At 36.5% G+C, this 25,864-nt stretch overlaps 1 protein-coding gene across 3 annotated transcripts in view; it reads left to right on the top strand.

Annotated features, from left to right (window-relative positions):
• Positions 1-25,864, top strand: part of TAOK1 (TAO kinase 1) — a 140,072-nt gene that overhangs the window by 80,569 nt on the left and 33,639 nt on the right. Inside the window, exons 3-8 of one of the 3 annotated variants that reach the window (XM_029927225.1) lie at positions 14,240-14,311; positions 17,136-17,237; positions 18,748-18,793; positions 19,557-19,653; positions 21,857-21,970; positions 24,840-24,931. In XM_029927225.1, coding sequence (XP_029783085.1) covers positions 14,240-14,311; positions 17,136-17,237; positions 18,748-18,793; positions 19,557-19,653; positions 21,857-21,970; positions 24,840-24,931 — 523 coding nt within the window. Of the gene's footprint in view, positions 1-14,239; positions 14,312-17,135; positions 17,238-18,747; positions 18,794-19,556; positions 19,654-20,789; positions 20,831-21,856; positions 21,971-24,839; positions 24,932-25,864 lie in introns of those variants that run through there. The other 2 variants (XM_029927226.1, XM_029927227.1) reach the window with 2 other exon arrangements.

Raw genomic sequence — 25,864 nt, 5'->3', positions numbered from 1 at the left:
TGAGTCCTAGGGGAGTTCTATGGATAGTTTTCTGAGGAACCTCCACACTGTTTTCCAGAGAGGCTGCACCAATTTACATTCCCACCAACAGTGTAGGAGGGTGCCCATCTCTCCACACCCTCGCCAGCACCTATAGTCTCTTGATTTGTTCATTTTAGCCACTCTGAGTGGTGTGAGGTGGTATCTCAGTGTGGTTTTGATTTGTGTTTCCCTGATGATGAGTGATGTTGAGCATCGTTTTCATGTGCCTGTAGGCCATCTGGATGTCCTCTTTGGAGAAGTGTCTGTTTATGTCTTCTGCCCATTTCTTCACTGGGTTGTTTTTTGGGTGTGGAGTTTGGTGAGCAATCCTGAGATAAGAGTCACATGCTCCACCAGCTGAGCCACTCAGGCTCCCCTTGATTCTCGTGTGTGTGTGTGTGTGTGTGTGTGTGTGTGTGTGTGTGTGTGTGATTTTTTTAAAAATGTTTATTTACTTTTATTTTTGAGAAGGAAAGAGATAATGGGTAGGGGAGGGGCAGAGAGAGTGGGAGACGCAGAATCCGAAGCAGGCTCCAGGCTCTGAGCTGTCAGCACAGAGCCCAGTACGGAGCTCGAACCCACAAACTATGAGACCATAACATGAGCCACCCAGGCACTCTGTTTGTGTATATTTAATCTGTCTGGTAATCCCAATATTTGAGTCCTCATTGGGTTTGTTTATATGCCTTTTGCTTGTCTGTATTTGATCTTTTATCAGGCTTCATAATTTTTGATTGGTTACTCTATATTATAGAAGACAATTTGTAGATACTTTGGCTGATGTTATTTTTCTTCAAAGACAGTTGCATTTTCTTTTGGCCAGCTGATGGTATATTGGTGAATCACCTTGAGGCTTGGTTTTAGGCTTTGTTAACTGTAAGCCTACTTAGTATCAGTTTTGCCTTTGTTACTAGGTCTGGTTCTTACTCTTAAAACAAGGCCCTTCTGGGATTTCAACGGAATGTTTGGGTTTTTATGAAGGCTCAGTCATTTTGGTGGGGTTTGAATTCCAACCTCCATCTCTCTAGCACTTGTGTTTTGACAGCTCTGCTGATTAGTCTTCCAGCTGCTATTATCTGCTGGGTTTCTGGGAGCCTTATACAGCTACGTACTTAGAAGCTGATTATGTACTTGAAGATAATTTGCAGATTTTTTATAATTTGCTGCTGCTTTACAGCTTTGTTTTCTGAGATGGTGTCTTGTAAGTCTTACATTTTGGAAGCTCTTATCTCTGGTCTCTGTCTCCTCAGCCTAGCTTTCTTCTTGGACTCTATTTTCCTGTACCACATGTTCAGGGATGATGCTGGAGTAAATTTACAGCTCGCTTTGTATTTTATTCTCCTCTTAGGCATTCTAATTCTAGTCTCTAAAGCCTTGCTTGCATTTGTTGCTCTTCAGTAGTTTCATGCAATTGCTTTGCATATACTGCCTGTTTTTATGGTTGTTTGGGCAAAAAGTAGTAGTGAGGTTTTCCTAGGTTAATGTTTGATATTATTTGTACTTGTCTGAGCTTTTCTTATATTATTCTGTAAATATATGTATTTTTGGAGCAATTGGTCTTTTATTGTTAATAAAATATGGAATTTCCATAGATTTTCTCTTTTCTTTAGACCTTCCCCTATGATCTGTCATTGGAGAAGTACTGTTATTATCCTTTTTCTTTGCATTAAAATGACTGAGTTAAATCACATATTAGCAAAATATCAGCGATTTAAAATTTTTAAATCTATAATATTGTATTACCCCAATCCATAACTTATCAGTAATCTTTGTTGAAGTGAGTGAAGTAAGGAAGTTTTGAATTAAGGTTGCAGTTGGGACTGAGGATGTATCAGAGAAAGGTAAAAAAGGAAAGACAAGGGCTTTTAAAGACCGCCCCCTATACTGTATTAAGAAATGTAGGCTAGGGGCTCCTAGGTGGTTCGATAGGTTATGTCCAAGGTCGGCTTAGGTCATGTTCTTGAGTTTGAGCCCCCCATTGGGTTTCCTGCTGTTAACACAGAGTCCACTTCAGATAATCTGTCCCCTCCCCCTAACCCCTCCCCTGCTCATGCTTTCTCTGTCTCTCCCTCTCTCTCTCTCTCAAAAATAAACACTAAAAAAGAAGAAATGTAGGCGTTATTCTGAAGTTTTGAGGGAACCACTGAACTGCAAGAGAAATACTATATTTCCATTTGTGATAAAGGAGGTTTATTCTTTTTTAAAAAAATTTTTTTAAACATTTATTTATTTTTGAGAGACAGAGACAGGTCATGAGCAGGGGAGGGGCAGAGAGAGAGGGACACACAGAATCAGAAGCAGGCTCCAGGCTGAGTTGTCAGCACAGAGCCCGATGTGGGGCCTGAACCCACTAACTGAGATCATGACCTGAGCCAAAGTCAGACACTCAATCAACTGAGCCACCCAGACTCTTCAAGATGTTTTATTCTTGTAGCAGTGTGGAAGAAAGATTGACATTGTCAAAGATCAAAGAAGAGAGGCTTTTTTAATAATGAAGCTTTTATAATAATTTAGGAAGTACTAAGAGGTTAAAGAAGTCAGTGGCACTAAGGGTAGAGAGGTGAATATACATTTTATTTTTTTAAGTAACCTCTACACCCAGTGTGGCACTTGAACTCATGACCCTGTGATCAAGAGTTGCATGACCTACTGACAGAGCCAGCCAGTTGCCCCATGAATACACATTTTTGAGCCTCAAGTTTAAATTAATAGAATAAGAGAACCTGTTTTCTGATAAGAGGGTATACATTGTAGTGCCTCACCCACGGAAGAGAATTATTGTGTGGGTGTGGGGGGGGTTGTGTGTGTGTGGGGGGGTGATTCTCTAGTGCTTAGACCTCCTTATGCTATAGTTTCTGGGATTGCCCTGCCCAGGCTAGAACATTTCAGAGAGATGGGTTGGGAGACAAAGTTTCATAGTCCCCAAAGTAAGGATCTCGCAGGTCCAACAAAAGCAATTTGGACTAAACTAGATAATCAGGAGCTGGCTTAGAAGAGACCCAGTTAAACACAGTTTGTGACTGAAGATTGGAAAATAATTCCTATAGAGGACATTACTAAGATAGTTGGTGAAATTTGAATATGGATTATATATGCACTAGATAATTGTATTCTATCAACACTAAATTTTCTAAATTTGATGATGTACTGGGATTATTCAAGAGAAGTTTTTCTTCTCAGGAGATATATGAAGTAGTATTTTGGAACCAAGGGTGAGAATGTGTATTCTCAAATCCTTTTCATTGATAAGTCATGACAATGTGATGATGATATATATTTTAGAAAATTTCAAAGCAAATGTGACAAAATGTTAACTAAGGATTAATTTGTAGTAGGGTCCTGGAAACTACAGCCCGTTGGCCAAATAAATCCAGCCTATGAACCACTTTTGCACAGCTTCCCAATTAATAATGTTTTTTTACAGGGGCTCCTAACCGGCTCAGTCAGTAGAGCATGCCACTTTTGATTTTGGGGTTATAAGTTCGAGCCCCATGTTGGGTTTAGAAATTACTTAAAATAAAATCTTTTAAAAAAATCATTTTTACATTTAGGAAAAAGAAGAGGAAGATGCAACAGAAAAAAGATAGTATATGTATTTAGTTCAGAAAGCTTAAAATATTAGCATCTCTTTAGAGAAAATATTTGCTGACTTCTGACTTATTTGAAGGCATAACAAAAGTTCACTGGCCTATACCAACTTTATTCTGTGTGTGAGGGAGGGAAACCAGAAAAAATGCTGTTTTATGAAGTCAGGAAACCTAGGTTCAGATTAGGACCACCCACCAGGAGATGCATGGGTGTGTGCATGAAAGCCTCAAGAGGCAAGGGCAACTGCTCATATCAGGTGTGTGTGTGTGTGTGTGTGTGTGTGTGTGTGTGTGTGTGTGTGTGTTAGTTGTTTTGAGAGAGAAAGAGTGTGAGTGGGGGAGGGTTAGAAAAGGGAGAGAATCCCAAGCAGGCTTTGTGCTGTCAGCGCAGAGTCTGATGAAGGGCTCGATCTCACAAACCATGAGACCATGACCTGAACTGAGATCAAGAGTCAGAGGCTTGGGGCACCTGGGTGGCTCAGTCAGTTAAGTGTCCGAGGCTTGGGGTGCCTGGGTGGCTCAGTCAGTTAAGCGTCTGACTTCGGCTCAGGTCATGATCTCACGGTTTGTGGGTTCGAGCCTGTCTTCAGATTCTGTATCTCCCTCACTCTCTAACCCTCCCCTGCTCATGATGTCTCTCTCTCTCTCTCTCTCTCTAAAATAAATAAAAACAGTAAAAAAAGAGTCAGGGGCTTAACCCGACTGAGCCCCACCCAAGTGCCCCAAAGTAGGTGTTTTCTGTCAAATGTCTCAATGTATGGGAATCATGCACCAGGTAAATGAGTAAAGTTTGATTATAGTCCAGAATTGAATATTTTTGCCACAAATACATTTCTAGGTTACTAAGGTTCATATTTTGTGGTATCAAATAAACTTGTGTATGTGTTGCATGTGTGTGTATGCATGAATACGTGCTTTGGTTTTGGTTTCCTCTCCCCCCCTTTCCCATGACGGAGCTTAAGGTGTGGTATCAGGTATATAGAGGAAGGACCCTCTCATCAAATTTTTTTAGATGACTAAAAGTGTTTGTATAACATTTCTGAATTTCAGTTAATTGACCATAAGGATCATCTTAAGTTTATACACTTAATTGAGCCAGCTCTGCTGGCTATCTCATACGGCAGGTTAATCAAGGGCTGGTATCATTAGTATTTGAAACCAAACCAGAGTTAGATGTCCAAAAGGGCTACTATCTCTAGATTTCCAGGAAGATAAAATTTCTGGGGCATCCACATGGCTCAGTCAGTTAAGCATCCGACTTTGGCTTAGGTCATGATCTCATAGTTCATGAGTTTGAGCCCTGAATCAGGCTTTCTGCTGGTCAGCAAAGAGTCTACTTCAGATCCTCTGTCCCCCTTTCTCTTTGTCCCTCCCCTGCTCACACTTTCACTCTCACTCCCTCAAAAATAAACATTTAAAAAAGATTTTTTTCTTTTAGTTTTCAGTATCTTAAATGTAAGCAACATATTGTCAATAGATGGGCTATACTGCACTGGCTTAGGAGCCAAGTAACTTGCCAACAAATATGGCAGATTATGTATGATCCTAGCAAATTCATTCATTTATTTTTTAGGTGTCTTCTTCATGTTTTACAAAATGAGACGTAATATTTACCTCTTTTTTCTAGTGTAATATGTGAATATATATTCTTTTAGGAGCTTGGCAAGTTTTATATTTTCAGTGGTTACACCAAATTGTTTAATATTAAGAAAAGATACAAATATACAAAAGAGATATAGAAAGACCATTTACACTTGGTGGTGATTTCAGTTCATTCTTATTGGATCATTAATGAGTCTCCCAAGTGGATCTTCATAGTTTCCTAGCTTCAAACAAAATGATGAGTTGTATATATTTTTTTCCTACTCTTTTTTGCTCTCAACAGCATCATCTTTTTCTTTAGGCCTATAGTCAGTTTTATCTTTACCTTTACTCTCTGGCAGTGAGAATAGATGACACGAGGTATTGTGCTATTTAATTACGTAGAGCTCATTTATTTCTGTTCTACATAGCATTTTGTTACATGTATATACAAACACTTAAAACTTTTCTTTTATCTTTTTTTTAAATGTTTGTTTATTTTGAGAGAGAGAGAGAGAGAAAGAGAGAATCCTAAGAAGGCTCCTTGCTGTCCGTGCAGAGCCCAATGTGGGAACTCAATCTCAAGAGCTTTGAGTTCATGACCTGAGTCAAAATCAAAAGTTGGACACTTAACCAACTGAACCACTCAGGTGATCCTCTATTATTATCTTACTTATTCTCTACAAGAAGAATATCCCTTCGTCTTTTCAGTTTATTTGTTAATATTAATCACTTCAAGGAAAATGTAGAACTTATATACTCTTCTGTATCCTTTTTTAAAAACCATTTGTTTGTTTGTTTGTTTGTTTGTTTGTTTGGAGAGTTGGGGAGAGAGAAAGCCGAGCAGGCTACAAGCTGTCAGTGTAGAGCCCAGTGCAGGGTTCGATCTCACAAACTCACAAACTGGGAGGCCATGACCTTACCGAAATCAGGAGTTAAGCACTTAACCCACTCAGTCACCTAAATGCCCCAAGTAATCTCCATATCCCATGTGGTGCTTGGACTCACCACTCTAGATCGAGTTGTACATTCCACTGACTAAGCCCACCAAATACCCCATATTTGCATGCAATATCAATCCAGAATTCAGTGTTATAATTTTTGCTTTAAATAGTCATATGTATTTTAAAGAATCTAAGAGAAAAAAATAGTTTTAAAATTTATCTACATATTTACCGTGTTACATACAACATGATTATTTATTTTGGAAAGTCCCAGTTTACAAAAAGACACCCAGAATTAATAGGTGAGTTTAGCAGGATACAAAATCAAAGTTGCAGGATACAAAATCAGTACACAAAAACCCATTGTATTTTTCTGTGTCAGCAGTGAACAACTGGAACTTGTTGTATTCTAAAAGTACTGTCTGTAGTATCCACAAAATGAAATAACTTCAGATTAAATTCAACAAAAAATGGGCAAGATTTGTATTCTGAAAACCATAAAACATTGAAAAAAATCCAAGGAAACCTAAATAATTGAAGAGATATACTGTGTTGATAGATTGGAAGACAAAATAATGTTATGCTGTCAGATGTTTGCAGATTGATGTATATATTCAATGCATTCCCAATAAAAATCCTATCAGGCTTTAAAAATAGATATTGACAAGCATATTCTAAAAATTTTGAGGAAAGCAAAGGAACTAGAATAGCTAAAGCAATTTTCAAAAAGTGAAGAAGTTCAAGAACTCAAACCATTTGATTTCAAAAACCTACAATAGTCAAGATAGTATATTGTTGAAAGGATAACAGAGAGTCTAGACATAGACCCATACGTATATAGTGAACAGATTCTTGGCAAATGTGCAAAGACAGATCAATGAAGAAAGGATAGTTTTTTCAACAAATAGTGCCAGAGCAGCTGGACATGGATGTGCATAAAAGTAAACTTTGAGGGGCACGTGCTGGCTCAATTGGTGGAGCATGCAACTCTTGATCTCAGGGTTGTGAGAATGAGTCCTATGATGGGTGTAGAGATTACTTAAAAATAAAATCTTGGGGTGCCTCAGTGGCTCAGTCAGTTAAGTGTCCAACTTTGGCTCCGGTAATGATTTCACAGTTTTTGGGCTCTGCTCTTACAGCACACAGCCTGCTTCAAATCCTCCTTCCCCCTCTCCCTCTGCCCTTTCCAAGCTCTCGCGTCTGCTCGCTCTCTCTCTCTCTCTCTCTCTCTCTCTCTCAAAAATAAACATTAAAATAAAGATAAAGTCTTGGGGCGCCTGGGTGGCTCAGTCGGTTAAGCGGCCGGCTTCAGCTCAGGTCATGATCTCACGGTTTGTGGGTTCGAGCCCCGCGTCTGACTCTGTGTTGACAGCTAGCTCAGAGCCTGGAGCCTGCTTCAGATTCTGTGTCTCCCTCTCTCTCTTACCCTCCCCTGCTCGCACTGTGTCTGTCTCAAAATCAAAGACATAAAAAAATTAAAATAAATTAAAGATAAAGTCTTAAAAGAAAAATCAAAATAAACTTTGACTTATACCTTATATAAAAATTAATGCAAATGGATGTATTACTAAATTTAAAGCTATAAAATGCTATAAAGCTTCTTAGAATAAAATATAGGAGAAAGTTAACACCAAAAGCATTATCCAAACAGATAAAATGTATAAATTGAACTTTATCAGTGGATAAATCTGATGACTGCCTTAATCAAGTATCAAGGTTAATATCACCAGTGTTGACATCATGTACCCCCTTTCTGACACGACACTGAGGACACATCATTTCTGTATTGTTCTTATAAATCTAATCCTGAGGAAGTAAACTCAGTTTGGGCAATGTTATACAAAATAACCAGTAATCTTTCACAAGTTTTAGAGTCATGAAAGAGTAAGGTTGAGGAATTTCCCAGGCTGGAAGGACACTAAGCCAACATGATATCCAAGCAATGTAGGATCCTGGAACAGATAAAAAGTTTTTAGTGGAAAAATTAATTTAGTTAACAGTTAATAATTTATTGATGTTAATTTCCTACTTTTGTTAATTATACTATACTATGAAAGATATTAACATTATGGAAAGTGGGTTGAAGAATATATGGTAACTGTACTATTTTTGTAACACTTCTATAAATCTATAATTATTTCAAAGTTTAAAAAATTTTAAGCTCATTTGTAACCAGAGATAGACTTTTTCTGCAAAAGAAAAGGAGTTTCTATTGAATTTTTTTTCCTTTAGAGAAATAATGTACACTTCATAAATAAAAGATTCCAGGTGATAAAATTGGTAAAGAAAGATGTTGATTAAGGATTGTTACTTGATTTGATTTAATTCTTATTTTAAAGAGTGAGCATGAGCAGGGGAGTGGGGTGGAGAAAGGGAGGGAGAGAGAATGAATCTTAAGCAGGCTCCAGGCTCAGCACAGAGCCAGATGTGGGGCTCAATCTCATGACCCTGAGATCATGATCTAAGCCCATCAGCCACCTGGGTGGCTCACTCAGTCGGTTAGACCTCTGACCCTTGATGTTGGTGCCCATTATCTCACAGTTGGTGAGTTTGAGCCTCACATCAGGCTCTTCATTGGTTGGTGGCAAGAAGCCTGCTTGGGATTCTCCCTCTCTCTTTGCCCCTCCCCCACTTGCCATCTCTCTCTCTCTCTCTCTCTCTCTCTCAAAATAAATAAACTTAAAAAAAAAAAAGAATATGATACTCTAAACCAACTGAGCCACTCAGGCGCCCCTGAAGATTGTAATTGGAAAAGCAAACCAATGGGGGCACGTGGATAGCTCACTTAGTTAAGTGCCTGACTCTGGATTTGGGCTCAGGTTATGATCTCATGGTTTGTGGGCTAGAGCCCTGTGTCAGTCTCTCTGCTGACAGAGAGGAGCCTCCTTGGGATTCTCTCTCTCCTCCTTTCTCTGCCCCTCCCCCCCACTCATGTGCTTGCATGCTCGTTCTCAATAAATAAATAATAAATAAATAAATAAATAAATAAATAAATAAATAAATAAATGCAAGCAAACCAAGGGACTATTCTAAAGCCGTAAAACATCTCTCAGAATTCCTTTTCTTTTTTTTAATGTTTTTTATTTATTTTTGAGAGACAGAGACAGTGCGAGCAGGGGAGGGTCACAAAGAAAGGGAGATACAGAATCTGAAGCAAGCTTCAGGTTCTGAGCTAGCTGTCAGCACAGAGCCTGATATGGGGCTTGAACCCATGATCTGTGAGATCATGACCTGAGCCAACGCCAGACGCTTGACCGACTGAGCCACCCAGGTGCCCCAAGAATTCCTTTCTTAATCTGTAGGGTAACAACTCCACTTACATTCTTTATTTCTTCTTCCTATTGCTTATTTCCCCCTCAAGCAACAAATGTTATATAGACATTTGATATTTCGGCAGTTATTATGGATTTGATTTTTTTAATGGGCACCTTTGGAATAAAATCACAATTTAAAATATTCCTCTAGAGAAAATTTGTTTCAGATTCTTAACAGTTTGAACTTTGATTTATATCCCATTTGACACAGAAAGAATAAAGAATATGATAAAAACTCCATTTATAATTTCATTACCCAAGGACAGCTATTATTAACACATATATATCCTTAAAGAATCTTGTTATGTACACAGCCATAAGTGTGCATTTGATGTTGATCACATTTGTTTAATTTCAAGATTGGACACTAATTAAAGGAAAAGGGACCTAGAAAAAAGATTATTTCAAAAACAATCTTATTTTGTATTATAGTTTTGTCTGTATTTATGCTTGTTCCTCCATATACACTAGTGTGGAGAAATACAAAACAGAAGGAAAATATACATAGATTCTTAGAATTGGGCCCGGTAGAAGAACCACACTGAGAAAATCCTGACCTGTAGCCATTCACTGTGCTGGTAATATTTTTTAAATTGACTGATTTTATTGAGTACAATTTATGCACATAAACATACAGATATTAAATGGATAGGTTGATGAAATTAGACAAATTATGCCCTTATACAATCAACAGTTCAAGTTATAGAGTGATGATGGTTGTTGTGGGGAACAGAATGGAAGAGATAGAGGATGGAATGATACTTGTTTGAACTTACCACTTTGGGTAATAAATATTTTACATATTTAAAAATAAAAATTTATTCAGTATGTGAGGGGCATGTCACTGAAATCAAAAGAGAACAGGAACAGTGAATCCAACTGTATTTCAGATCGAACCACATTGGAGGACATAATAGAACTAATACAGATAACTTTTGTACACCGTATTTTAACTGTATATCCTCAGTCTGGGAGAAGGAAACTGGAGACAAATTTCCTCTCTTCTTAATACATTTTTTTGATATTCAGATAGGTGTGACAGTTCTGAAACTATGTGTTAAAGGATTGAGCAATGAATAATATTGATGTTATTTTTTTTAATTAAACTTTTTTGTTGGGGTTTTTTTTGGGTTGTTTTTTTGTTTTGTTTTTTGTTTTGTTTTGTTTTGTTTTGTTTTGAGAAAAAGAGAGTACTCAGGAGCTGGGGAAGGACAGAGAGAAGGAGACAGAGACTCTGAAGCAGGCTCCAAGCTGTGAGCATAGAGCCCAACACGGGGCTTGAACTCATGACTACGAGATCATGACCTGAGCCAAAATCAAAAGTTGACCACTTAACAGATGGAGCCACCAAAGGGCCCCAATGTTGACATAATTCAGAGTCCATATCCATGCTTTGAAAGAAGAGAGAAATACGGAATCAGGGAAAGTAAGGAAGAACCTTATGGGATTCAATAGGATATATCTTCTCTGTCTGTCTATCTGTCTGTCTGCTGCAAGGTGGTCACTGCAGTGATACCTTAGTATCAGAAAATACTCGGATCTTGCATTCCTCACTAAACAGAACAAGAGCTCCTTGGAGTAATGGCTCATTCTATTTCAGGGATAGAACAGTAAAAGATAAACTTTAGAACATCTTGTGCCAGAAAGTTAAAAAGTGCTTTAGGAAGAAAGAAAAAAGAAAAAAGAAGAGATGGGACCTGGCAAAAGGACATGAAAGCCAGATTGAGGGGGCTCCCATTGGCCAAATCTGGAATTATTTGGGCATCAATATAAAAATGGTAGGGGCGCCTGGGTGGCTTAGTCGGTTAAACCTCCGGCTTCGGCTCAGGTCAGATCGCACGTTCGTGGGTTCGAGCCCCGCATCGGGCTCTGTGCTGACAGCTAGCTCAGAGCCTGGAGCCTGCTTCCAGTTCTGTGTCTCCTTCTCTCTCTGCCCCTCCCCCTCTCGTGCTCTGTCTCTCTCTGTATCAAAAATAAATAAAACAAAATTTTTTAAAAAAATGGTAATAGGAGTGGAGTGCCTTGGTGGCTCAGTCAGTTAAGCATCTGACTTCAGCCCAAGTCATGATCTTGCAGTTTTTGAGTTTGAGTCCCGCCTCAGGCTCTGTGCTGACAGCTCAGAGCCTGAAGCCTGCTCCGGATTCTGTTTCTCCCTTTCTCTGCCCCTTCCCTGCTCGCTTGCTCTTTCTCTCTTCTACCCCTCTCAAAAGTAAATAAACATTTAAAAAAAATTTTAATGGTAATGGATCATAGCCTACTGAATAAAATAGGAATCCATCATTTCCATGACAGGTGATGGATGGATGAATAAAAAGGGAGGTTTTTCCTTATAACAGAATGCTGCCTATTAAATGTGAAGGGAATGATAGCGTTGGAAAAAAATCAGCATTTTGTAATCATCATAGTGATGGAATTTCTAAAATTGTAGTGATGGTTGCATGTATCTTTATACTAAAAGCCATTACATTTTACACATTTGAATGTGTGAATTCTATGGAATGTAAACTGTATTTCAATAAAGCTGTTATAAAAGAAAAGAATATAGCTGTTAACACCTGTCGATTAAAATCAAGGGGCTCACAGATAAGTAGAGAATGTTTTGTAAAAATAAACTCATTGAATAATACTTAAGCTGGACTTTATGTGGCTAGATCCACTTTCCCCATTACAACAAGTGAGGTGTCAGGATGGCCGGGTGGGCTAAGGCGCCAGACCCATTACAACAAGTGGTACAAGTTTCCACTAACCAATCCACTAATTGAAATTGAAATGCCATTAGTTGTTCCCAGGCCCCACCACATAGTGTCTATTTTTTTTTAACGTTTATTTATTTTTGAGAGAGAGAGCACAAGTTGGAGAGGGGTAGAGAGAAAGAGGGAGACAGAGTCTGAAGCAGGTTCCAGGCACAGAGTCTGAAGCAGGGCTCAAACTTACGAACCATGAGATCATGACTTGAGCCAAAGTTGGATACTTAACCAACTGAGCCACCAAGGTGCCCCCCCAGTGTCTTTTTTATTATTTTTACTATTATTATTTTAATGGTTATTTATATTTGAGAAAGAGAGAGAGACAGTGAGTGCATGGGCAGCAGAGGGGCCGAGAGAGACCGAGGCAGAATCTGATGCAGGCTCCAGGCCTAAAGCTGTCAGTACAAAGCCCCATATGGGGCTTGAACTCATGAGCTGTAAGATCATGACTTGAGCCGAAGTTGGATGCTTAACCGACTAAACCACCCAGGCGCCCCCACAGTGTTTATTTCATTTAAAAATTTTTTTTCTTATATTTATTTATTTTTGAAAGATGGAGACAGAGCACAAGTAGGGGAGGGGGAGAGAGAGAATGAGACACAGAACCTGAATCAGGCTCCAGGCTCTGAGCTGTCAACACAGAACCTGATGTGGGGCTCGAACCCAGGAACCATGAAATCATGACCTGAGCCAAAGTTGGACGCTCAACCGACTGAGCCACCCAGGCGCCCCTAAAAAGTTTTTAAAGCAGCGCTGTAGTTGTATAATTTACATATGTGCTTTTTTTTTTAAAACAAGTTTTGAGGTATGAATTACGTACCATAAGTTCACCAACTTTAATTGTGCATTTCAGTGATTTGACTAAATTGAGTTATAGCCATCATCATAATGAAATTTCTGAACATTTTAAATACCTTTGGTAATTCATTAAAATCTAAACTGGAGATCATTTCTTCCACAGGTGATTTCAGATGGTCCTGACCCTTTTATGAACTCATAACTCTGTGTGTCTGTGTGTGTATGTACACAATAAATGTTTGGCTCTTCCTTTCCAAGAGTTAAAGATCATATTTCTGTTACATTTTTATTACTTTTTTTCAGAATTTCCATAGGAATGGCAAATAATTGTGATATTGTAGCAGTCTTATTCTGATTAGCAGTTGTTTACAATAGACATGATTTGTTATGTTGAGGATTTATGTTTTTCATCTAGGCTTTCTAAGGAATTTTACCTTCCCTGCAGTTGAGTACATTTAGCATTCAGCCTTTCCTGCTTTTTTAGCATTCATTGAGCACTTACATAATATTTTTCCCCTTGAACTTAAAAAATATATAAATGATGAAATGTTTTCCTATTACCAAAATCTTTTGCATTTACATGAATGTAGTATATTTTATCCAAATGAAAATTTCTTTTAATGCCCTGTAATAGTTGGTTTTTAAAATTTTTTAGATCTCTCATCTATATTTTCAAACAGAATTAGTATCCTATTTTGTGGTATTTTGTGAGGTTTTTGTTATTGGGTTATACTGCCTTCATAAAATTAATGGGATATCTTTTCCTTTGTTCCCACTTACATATCCTGGAGAGTTCCTCTGGTAACACTGTTTTCCACTTAAGACTATGTTAAAGATAATTAATTGGTATTCAGTATGCCACCACTGGTTTGTTTTACTCACATTTTCTTCTTTAGATTAGTAATTCTTACCTAGAAAACTGTCCATTTCATTGAGATTTCAAAATTTATTAGCATAGACTTATATATACTAGTCTTGTTTTCTGTATATAATACTATTTAAATTTCTATATTTTTCCTCTCAAATAGATCACTGAAAAATAAACCTGCTTTATTTTTCTTTCCAGAGTATGAGCTCCTGGTTAATTTGATGTTTCATATATATTTATTATTATTTTTTAAAAGTTATTTGAAGGCACTTCTATGTCCTTTTTGATGTGATAGCTTATAAATGTTTTTGTTCTTAGAGAAATAATTGCCCAGAATCATTGTGTTCATTTTTACAACAGTCCTTGCTTTATTTTTTAGGCACGAGATGTGCGCACCAATGAAGTGGTGGCTATCAAGAAAATGTCTTACAGTGGGAAGCAGTCTACTGAGGTGGGTGAAATAAAATACATTCTTACTGGTATGTTAGAGAATGACATACTGTTCTTAATTAGGGTTAGATGGGAATTCTTTCAAAAAATTAAAATGTACATAAGAAAAAGTATATAAATATTAAGGTGTACCACAGTGAATTTTCTTTCAGCAACTAAATATGCCCATTAAAATTGTACCTAAACTATAAACAGAACATTTGTGACATCCCAAAAGCCTTCCAACTTGTGTCTTTTGCTTTTAATTTTTTAGTACATGTGCTACTGAAGTGCGCTTTTTTAAACTGTGGTTCAATACATAACTATCAGAGGAATTATATTTCAGATTCTGAAAAAGTAAACTAGAATAAGATACATTTGACAATGAATTATATTGAGTATAATTTTTTATTGGTTTAGATATTGTGTAAGACTTATTTTAAACAAACTTTAATAATCAACAGACAGTAAATATATATGTATATATACATATATATATAGTCTGAAAAATAGGCAGTGTGTAATAATTTGAGAAACAAAAATACTCAGTAATAATACTGAGAAACAAAATAATCAGTAAAATAATTTGAGAAAAAAAATAATCAGTAAAAATACTGATACTGCATTGATACCACTTTAGTCCGCTATTCTGATTAGTTCATGTCAGATTATGTTTATTCTGTTTATTATATAAATTCATTTTGTAACATGTCTACTTTTTAAATAAAGAATCTTTAGGCTTTAATTTTTAAATTTAATTATTAAAATTGTGATGAAATACAATAAAATTTACCATCTTAACCATTTAAAAATTTTTTTTATGTTTATTTATTTTGGAGAATGAGAAAGACAGAGCCATGAGTAGGGGAAGGGCAGAGAGAGGGAGACACAGAATCTGAAGCAGGCTCCAGGCTCTGAGCTGTCAGCACAGAGCCCAATGTGGGGCTTAAACTCACAGAGCGCTATATCATGACCTGAGCCAAAATTGGCTATTTAACCGACTGAGCCACCTAAGTGTCTCATCTTGACCATTTTTTTCCCCATCTTGACCATTTTTAATTTTTTTTTTTAGTGTTTTATTTATTTTTGAGGGAGAGAGAGACAGCTTGAGCAGAGGAGGGTCAGAGAGAGGGGGAGACACAGAGTCTGAAGACAGGCTCCAAGCTCTGAGCTAGCTGTCAGCACACAGCGCGACACGGGGCTCAAACCCATGAACTGCGAGATCATGATCTGAGCCGAAGCTGGACGGATGCTCAACCGACTGAGCCACCCAGGCACCCCTGAACATTTTTAAATGTACAGTTCAGTGGCATTGAAGACATTCACATTGTCATGCAGTCATCACCGTCATTCTTCTCCAGAACTCTTTTCATCTTGGAAAACTGAAATTCCGTACCCACTAAACAATAATTCCCCATTCTTTCCTTCCCCTGGAAATCATTACTCTACTTTCTGTCTCTATGAATATGACTACTTTAGGTGTCTCACATAAGTGAAATCACACAGGATTTTGCCCTTTTGTGACTGGCTTATTTCACTTAACATAATGTCTTCAAAGTTCACCCTTGTTATGTGTCAGAAACTCCTAAAAAACTCCATTTCTTACAGGTTCCCTCTGATTTTATTTGCCATTTCTGATAGGACAACTTTAGAAGTAGTTTTCACAGCAGACTGGTACTGTGTTGGAGTCTGTTTAATTAGTTACACCTAGAACAACGAATCTTTTAGTGTATCGTCTTTTCATATCTAATATTCCTTCAAAAATAGTAGGAATGGTCCTCATGAAAGTCTGTCTTTTTTACATTTACAATAAGGCTTTGTTGTGTTCTGAATTTGTGTTCCAGAGCATTCAAGTATGAAGTTTAAAGCCCATGAAACATTTTCTGAATTGAGGATCTTCTGTCATACACATTTTATATAAAACACCGTCTTTTGTTGAGAACTTGTGAAATAAAATAGGAGATAAATGATCTTAAATATTATTATAAAACATTTCTTGAAGTTTTCTATTATGCTCATTTCCCTGCCTTAAGATATACAGCCCAAGTTAGTAGAAAACCTTGAAAAAACTGAAACAAGAGCCAAAAGCAGATTCCTAGTTTCCATCCTACATCTACAAGCTCCTAGAGTCTTTGATTTTGGACCCAAGAACCTGTATTTTTTTTATTGCTGTCTGGTTGCTTCTTAAGAATAAGTATGTTTAGGATATGATGAAAGTGTCTAAGGTTGTCATGGAGTAGCTTATGTCCAAAGATTTACTGTATTTCCTCATAGCTGTCAATGAAGAAGGCTCTTAAAATCAAATTTGTAAGAAAATGTTTTCATACTGCTTGCTTTTTCTGTGAACTTTCCTATATAATAACAATTGTTTCCTAGCATTTAGCAAGTATACATTTTGGAATTTAAATATAATAATTATTTTATTTGAGTTAAAAAAAACCAAACAATATTTGGTAGAAGACATAAGCCAAAAAGACAATAGATCATCTTTATGGGATGTAAATTATATATTAGTAAAGCTGCAAATAAGAAAGAAGATGAACCGATGAAGAAAAATCACTCAATATAGCATATAGTTTTCATCAACATACTTGGTATTTGGACTCATTGATAACTTTTGTCAAATTAAAATTTGTTCTACCTGAATAGAATACTTCTATAAATTATGTAATTGAGTTTAAAGTATGTAAATGTGATTTCTTTTAAATTTGTCAGTTTGATATTTAAATATTACAAATAAAGCAGTAACCCTGCTTACTATAGTTATTACTTTTTTCTTCTATAACTTTCTAAGGAAAAGCGACTGTTCATAATACTTTCCTTTATTCTTTTTTTTCTCCCTACAGAAATGGCAGGATATTATTAAGGAAGTCAAGTTTCTACAAAGAATAAAACATCCCAACAGTATAGAATACAAAGGCTGCTATTTACGTGAGCACACAGCATGGGTAGGTGTTTCTTCTTTCCTTGCTATAGTTTAGTTGGTTTTGATCTAGAATGAATTAATTCAAGAATATTTCAAAATGGTTGTGTAAAGCCATGCAAAAACACCTTGAAATGTTAGTTTATACTGAGAGAGGAAGAGCAGGTTTTCTTAGAAATCCTTGGCAATAAGACATAATAGAACTTTTGCAAATTTACTGGAGATTTAAAAAAAATTTTTTTTTAACATTTATTTATTTTTGAAAGACAAAGAGAGACAGATCATGAGCAGGGGAGGGGCAGAGAGAGGGACGCACAGAATCGGAAGCAGGCTTCACGCTCTGCGGGGCTCGAACCCATGAACTGTGAGATCATGACCTGAGCCGAAGTCAGATACTCAACCAACTGAGCCACCTAGGCGCCCCAAATTTACTAGAGATTTAACTGACCTTTTATGTGCATGGTAAAATGTTCTCTGACATTTTTTAGTAGCATCATTTTTCAAACGGTTTATCAAACATTGTAAAAACAATCCTATTGTTCAGTGATGAAAGCTGGCATATTTTTTTTGACATAAATATATTGTAATCTGTTTAACCACAAAGATTTGGTGAAGTGAATCTTGGTGACATATGAACTGCTTATAATTCTTTGGCTGAATAATACTAACGGTAGAGAATTGAGACACTTTATTATAAAAGGTGGAGATTAATTTTGTCTTGTTACCATTGAGGTGACAAAGTAGTAATCCAACAGTGATATAAGCATAGTAACTAATCTTTAAGGAGGAAGGCCACATTTTCTAACAGAAATGGTTCCCAAGGATAATAATAGGCCCTACCTTATAAGGTGGCTGTGAGGATTAATTTAATTAATATGTATAAGATACCTGACCCACAGGAGGCGCTCTATGTTTCCTTTAAAGAAACATTTAAACTGTAACCTAAACTTTGTACATATAGATCCAGAGGAAGGTTTTCCATTTCCTAACAGTTATAACCAGTAACTATATTCCTTTATAGTTTTAGTTAGTAATTATAGATGAAATACACATCTTGTACATGTGATTATATGTTGGCACAAAAGATTAATGTATCATTGGCTTAACTTTATCATTTAACAAATTGTTACAAGTATAAACATTTATTTTTTTAAGATAAATAATGGGGGTGCCTGGGTGGCTCAGTCAGGTGAACGTCCAACTTCGGCTCATGTCATGATCTCACAGTGGGTTCAGGCTCCGTGTTGGGCTCTGCTGACAGCTCACAGTTCATGGGTTCGAGCCCCGCAGAGCGTGGAGCCCGCTTCCCATTCTGTGTCTCCCTCTCTCTCTGCCCCTCCCCTGCTCATGATCTGTCTCTCTCTGTCTCTCAAAAATAAATGTTAAAAAAAATTTTTTTTTAATGTTTAAGATAAATGATGACTAGCGTTTGTTTTACATCAAGCCATGTTCTTAATCTCCTTGGTGAATTTATTTGATCTCAAATAGAATCTTTTTACTAATTTAATGCTTTTATAATTTTTCTTCCCATGTAGCTTGTAATGGAATATTGTTTAGGATCTGCTTCAGATTTACTGGAAGGTAGGTTTCCTTTAATTATTAAGGATAGAAAGGGGCGCCTGGGTGGCTCAGTTGGTTAAGCGTCTGACTTCAGCACAGGTCATGATCTTACAGTCCGTGGGTTTGAGCCCTTTTGTCAGTCTCTGTGCTGACAGCGCAGAGCCTGGAGCCTGCTTCTGATTCTGTGTCTCCCTTTCTCTCTGCCCCTCTCCCACTCACTCTCTGTCTCTGTCTCTCAAAATAAAATAATACAGACATAAAAGATTTTTTAGTTATTTAAGATATAAGTATTAGCAAAATAAAGCGAGAACTCTGTATGGTTTTCTTAAATAATGTACAAGCTTTCTACAAAGAGTAAAAACAGCCTTTTCTAGATTATTAGCATGGTATGTACTATAGTAGCATGAACTCAGTGAGTTTTCGTACATTATGACTTAACATTTTTCTTCCTTCTTTGTCATTTAGCTTAATCTATTCCTTCTGTTCAGAATGAAGATGTGTGAGAATAAAGGGAGAACTTATTTTCTCTTACTTTTGTTTTTATAATCAACTAATTCTTACATGTTGTTAGCTTAGGGGAAGATTGGCTGTGAACTATATACTTAACAGCTAGGCACAACTGTAATACTAATTATAAAGTTCAATAGCCTTGTTTTATTGTTTTGGAAAGTAAATCTTGTTAAATGTTAGTTTTTAAAAATAGTCGCATATGTTAGATGTGCTTCTCTTTTTGAACAAAAATATCCTGTATAGTAATTATTTTCTAATAAATTCTTATTTTAAGTTCACAAAAAGCCATTACAAGAAGTGGAAATAGCAGCAATTACACATGGTGCTCTCCAGGGATTAGCCTACTTACATTCTCATACCATGATCCATAGGTAAGCACTTTGAAAATTATTATGTAATAACCCTGGAACTTATTAACCCTAAAAGTTGTATTGGTTTTAGCCAAGTAAAAGCATTTTAGAATCTTACAAACTCATGCTTTTAGGTTGTCCTACAAACATGCCAGTACATTTGATCTCCTTTTAGATCTATTCTTAATCTTTGTCTACACGTGCTGTTGGGTTTTCTGACATGTGCATTTTATAGATTGTGGTAGGAATTTAATTGTAGAATCATTTAATTTGTAAAATGGAAAAGACATTAGGGATTCTATAGTCTTCTTTGATTTTACAAATAAAGAAAAACTGAATCCCCAATTTGTGACTTTTTCTTAAATGTACTTAGCCAAATAAACTAGACTAGAACTAGGTCTTTTGTCTTTCCAGTAACTGATAATGCCAGAATTGTGCCACTGATCCCACAACATAGACTGAACACTATGCTGTTGAATGTTAATCCTTGATAATCCATAATAATGGATAGTACTTTGGATTAAACAAACTATTTTAGGGCAGTCTGGGTGGCTCAGTCAATTAAGTATCTGACTGTGGATTCTGGCTCAGGTCGTGATCCCATGATTTGTGGCGTCCACCTTTGTGGCAGGCTCAAGCTTTGCATCACACTGTCTGGCTTGTGCTGGCACTGGGGAGTCTGCTTGGGATTCTGTCTCTCTCTGTCTCTGTCTCTCTCTCTGTCCTTCTGCCCACTCACATGCTCTCTCACTCTTGCTCTCAAAAAAAGAAAAAGAAAGAAAGTAGGGCGCCTGAGTGTCTCACTTGGTTACGCATCCGACTTTAGCTCAGGTCATAATCTCACAGTTTGTGAGTTTAAGCCCCACATCAGGCTCTGTGCTGACATCCCAGAGCCTGGAGCCTCCTTCAGATCCTCTGTCTCCCCCGGTCTCTGCCCCTCCTATGCTCGTGCTCTGTCTCTGTCTCTCAATAATAAATAAAAATGTTTAAAAATTTTAAAAAAGATTTAATTTTATAAGGCATTTTTAGCATTAACTTAGGTTTTGTCTATTTTAGACAGACACTAGCATTTTTTTATCATATATGTGAACCGGGCAATACATATTAAACTATATAATAGAGTCATTGTGAGTTAAATGGCTTGTCATTTTTTTCAGATGAGGATAGTAAGGTCCAGGAGAAATCCACATGCTAATAAGTAAGTGAAGAGTTGAGATGGAATTAGAAACTAAGGTCTTAACCTCAAAATACCTCTCTTCTTTCAAAAAACAAGTAGGAGGATGGTGTAGTGGGTGGCTCAGTTGGTTAAGTTTCTGACCCTTGATTTTGGCTCAGGTCATGGTCTCCCAGTTCTTGGGATCCAAGCCCCACCTGCTGACAGTGTGGAGCCTGCTTGGGATTCTCTTTCTTCTCTCTCCCCATCCCCTGCATGTGCATGCTCTCTCAAAAATAAATAATCTTTAAAAAGTAAAAAACAAGTGGAAGGAAAAATATTTCTTTAATATTATATCCATTATAATACTGTAGTAAGAATTGACAAGGACTTGGAATTTTTTCTTTTCAAAAGTTAAGAATGTTATGGTACCATTTGGACACATAATCCCATTATATAAATATTCATAATTTTCTAATTTTTCATGGATAGTGTGTTTGCTGATTTTAAAAAGTAAGCTTGAAAATAAATTTTGGATCATTAGATACTATATTATCTGTGTTCCAGTTTTCATTTCATGTTTAGTTAGGAGAACTATGCTAGGGTTTGGAAATAAGAAGAATGACATTTAAAAAAACAAATTTGGGGTATGAAATTTTGTTCCTTCATTCTGTCCTTCCTTCCTTCCTTCCTTTCTTTCTTATTTTAAATGGTGTACTCAAATTTTACAATTATGAAGGAATGGTCAGCTAATTAAATTTTATTTTTAGGACCATTATTTGTACCAATAAATGGGAGTTCAAATATAGACTAAGCTCATATAGATTACTTGATTTTTCTGTCTTGTTTTTACTGCTATTTTGTCTTCTCTTTTAGAAAATTGTTACTGTATATTTATATTACTTCTGTATTTTTTGTTTCCTAATGTGGATCTTACATCTCATCATCTTAATTGAGAGATTATCCAAGGACTTAATTATTTTGATTTCTCTGTCCCTATTGTAAAAATTTTTATTTCAACACCATCTAATGAAGGAAAGAGAAATAATTTTCTGTGTTCCTTAAACCCAGAGATATCAAAGCAGGAAATATCCTTCTGACAGAACCAGGCCAGGTGAAACTTGCTGACTTTGGATCAGCTTCCATGGCATCTCCTGCCAATTCTTTTGTGGGAACGCCATATTGGTAAGAATAATCCTGTTTACTGATCCTCATAATTGAAATAGGCAATGTGTGGTGATGCTTTTTCAGATGTCTTGTCTTTTTCTTGGTAATATAATGCTATTTTGGACATTTTAACTTTAAGCATAGTTTCAAATATAGATTTGGACTGCTGCCCTTGGATCTTCTATTTTTTTATTTGTCCTCTTGACATTTTCTTCCATATTATAACCTGCATCATATTTTGGGTGTGGGTATGAAAAAAATTCAATGAAAATCCAAGTGAGGAGAAGATAGAAATGCTAAGTGGAAATTTATGTGTGTTCTTTAGATTTATATTCACTATGTCTTCAGACTAGGAGTATCTGAAGACTGATAGCTGATTTGGAGTTTTTTGGTTTTATTTTTAATTATGAAGAATTTCACACACACGTAAAAGTAGACAAGAGTGTAATAAAGCCTCACATACCAGTCACCTAAGCCCAATAACAATATTCCATTGCCAGTCCTGCCCTATGTACTCATTTCTCTTTCCTTCTCTCCACCTGCCTCCCACTGCCAGGTACTGTGAAGTAGATTCTAGGCATCATCTATTTTATCCATAAATAATTCAGTATTAATTTCAGCAAATTTGAAGGGAATAATTGTCCAAATCTTCAGCTTTCACATGTTCTCTCTGTATGGTGAAAGTGTTGTCTTAGGTCTACTACATCTTCTTTTCCACCCACCTTCCAAATCTCCCTCTCCCATTTTATAAAAGGACTTGTTACCCATCCTGAATATTCCAGTGATGCATTGGTCTGGAATGGAATAGCCTGAAAGCAATACCAGAAGGACAATTTGAGAATGTATAGTAACTATCGGAAATATTGAGGAGTCAAGACACAAACTCTTGGCAAGCCCTTGTCCCTTTCCAGTTGTCTCCCTTCCCTTCCCTTGCTTTTTCATTCTCCCCAGTTCTTTTTTTTCTGGTGTAAAATTCATAACTGAGATGGTTGTCATGGGGACACATTAAACACATTATTTGTGTTGAAAATAAAGTCAGACTTTTGACAGAAAGTGATTCTGATTTGACTGATCAATATGACAGTGAAGACTGGCTTTGCTAATTTACATGTCTATGTGTTGTTGCTGCTGCTGTTTAATAAAAAAAACTCTGCAGCCCCACATTTTAAATATCTTTAAATCACACATACAATATAAAGTATATACATATGCTGCACATCATATCCTTTGCAGCTATTAAATTTATAAAATACAGAGAGCACAAAAGTATACAAGGGGATAAATAGACTTCATAAATTCATTGGAGGTAAACAAAAACTTGAAGAGTTTCTACTCTTCCACTGATCTAGATGATCAGAAATTTCTTACATAGAATTCTAGTTTTGATAGAGTCCATTTCCCTTCAATAAAAAAGGGTTCTATGAACAAATAATATTTCTTAATGATTCTTCTGTTTAGAAATTAATGGTGAATATTAGATATTTAAAAAGCTCTGAAAAGTTCTGCAAATAAAAAGCCCTGTTTAGCTCTCCTTAACTTAGCGATTTCCCAAACTTACTTCAGCATTTTAAAGAACACCTTGGAGGGACTCCTGGGTGGCTCAGTCAGTTAAGCGTCCAGCTTCGGCTCAGGTTATGATCTCGCTCACGGTTCAAGCCCTGTATCAGGCTCTGTGCTGACAGCTCAGAGTCTGGAGCCTACTTCAGGTTCTGTGTCTCCCTCTCTCTTTGCCCCTCCCCTGCTCACGCTCTGTCTCTCTCAAAATAAATAAACGTTAAAACAATTAAAAATAAAAAATAACACTTGGAAACATTCTTTTATTTATATTTGAAAATTTACTTTATTTACATACTTGTTAATTTGTGTATAGAGAATTTGGAACATAATAACTAGGTACATATTTGGATGTCTTTACACTTACAGACACACACACACTCACACACACTGGGGTGTCTGGTGACAATGCTATGGAACATTAGCAACTGTTCTAAGGGTATATCTTGCTTAACACCAAATATAGATGAAATACGAGATAAAGTACCATCAAAAATGTTTAGATTCTAATTGAAAACATGAGTTAATCTTCCATTTTATAACCAAGACACCTACCTGTAAGGTTTATAATTGTGTCTTCATTGTGAGTTACCCACCCACTCTTATCATGGAACACTATTCCTATTTAAAAGGAAGGCTGACAAGCTATGGTTATTCAGTGTTGGTTATTGTGGCAGATATTTTCTCAAATGCATGGAGTGAGCTTGTCACATCAAGGAAAACAACTGACAGCATTCAATGCCATTGATGAAATTCCATCTGTCAAGTGTAAATTAGATTTTTGTGGTGGGATCCTGAGACCAAAATATTTAAGACTCACTAGCCCAAGGGTTATACAATATTACAGTATGCAACCCTGCTCTGGGGCATCCTTGCTTTAGGATGCTGTGATATGATCATGACAAATGGGGAGAGTAAGTCTCATACTATATATGCAATGGTAAATATTTACCTGACATCTTGTGGTGCATTTATTTCTCATTATAAAAATTCTTACATCCAGACATAATGTCTAGAATTCACACAGGTGTTCTCTATGTAGATGGTTATTATATTTTTAAAGAATAGTATACTGGGGTACCTGAGTGGCTCAGTTAGGTGTTCGACTCTTGATTTCGGCTTAGGTCATGATCTTGCAGTTCATGAGATAGAGTCTCATGTGGGGCTCTGTGATGACAGCTTGGAGCCTGCTTGGGATTCTCTCTCCCTCCCTCTCTGCCCCTCCCCTGCTTGCTGTGCTCTGTCTCCTCTAAATTAATAAATAAATTAAACATTAAAAAAATATATAAAATCCTTTTTTTTCTTTTAATTTAAATGACATTTTATGTTTTAGGATGGCCCCAGAAGTAATTTTAGCCATGGATGAAGGACAGTATGATGGCAAAGTAGATGTATGGTCTCTTGGAATAACATGTATTGAACTAGGTAAGCTGTTCCTTATTACATGTAGAAAGTTTTGATCAGTATTTTATCTCAATTTCTGTACCAGATCACAGCTTTTTATGTTTTATGACAGTTAATATTGGGAGCAATAAATCTTAAAAGTTTTCACTTTGGTTATCTGTTAATTTCTACATATATTAGAGTAGGTATATTTGCTTTGTTAAATTAGACATAAAATAATTTTGCACTGCGATACTAATTTTCAGGTATCTGTATCCAATATTTAATAAGTGTTTGTTAAACATGTAAAATATGTCTGTGATTACTGTATTTACTATATGTAGAAAGTCTCTAAAGCATTTATGAATTATCTCTACCTAGGATACTTATTACTTTGAATTAAGTATGAGAATAAGACATCAAATATATCAGATAAGACAGCGTGCATGCCATATTGTAACAGTTTGATTTTATGCACACATTTTATTCTGTTGCCCATAAAGGAACTGTGCTATAGGTAGTGGACCATAATTCCCAGTGTAAGTGAGCCAGGTAGATAATTGAACTGTCACTACAATTGAAGATATGTCAATCTTCTTGATTCTCCAAGCTTCCCCCCTTCCAGTCCAATATCCTTTCCTTTTTTTCTTCTTATAAGAGTATTCCATTCAACTTTATTTAGTGGGAAGGGACACCTGCGTGTCTCAGTTGGTTAAATATCCGACTCTTGATCTTGCCTCAGGTCCTGATCTCCTGGTTCAGGAGACTGAACCCTGCACTAGACTGTGTGCTGACTGTGCAAAGTCTGCTTGGGATTTTCTCTCTCCCTCTCTCTCTCTCTGCCCCTCCCCTGCTTATGCTTGCTCTCTCTCAAAATAAACATATAAACTTAAAAATATATAATAGAATCATTCAAAATCATACACCACCTCATGAGAAAACCTAACAATGATAAAAATACAAGTTTTACTTCTT

Source organism: Suricata suricatta, chromosome 17, assembly GCF_006229205.1.
Source record: "Suricata suricatta isolate VVHF042 chromosome 17, meerkat_22Aug2017_6uvM2_HiC, whole genome shotgun sequence".
Lineage (NCBI taxonomy): Eukaryota > Metazoa > Chordata > Mammalia > Carnivora > Herpestidae > Suricata > Suricata suricatta.
Note: the sequence above shows the minus strand (reverse complement) of the source record. Positions and strands in the feature narration are given on the sequence as shown.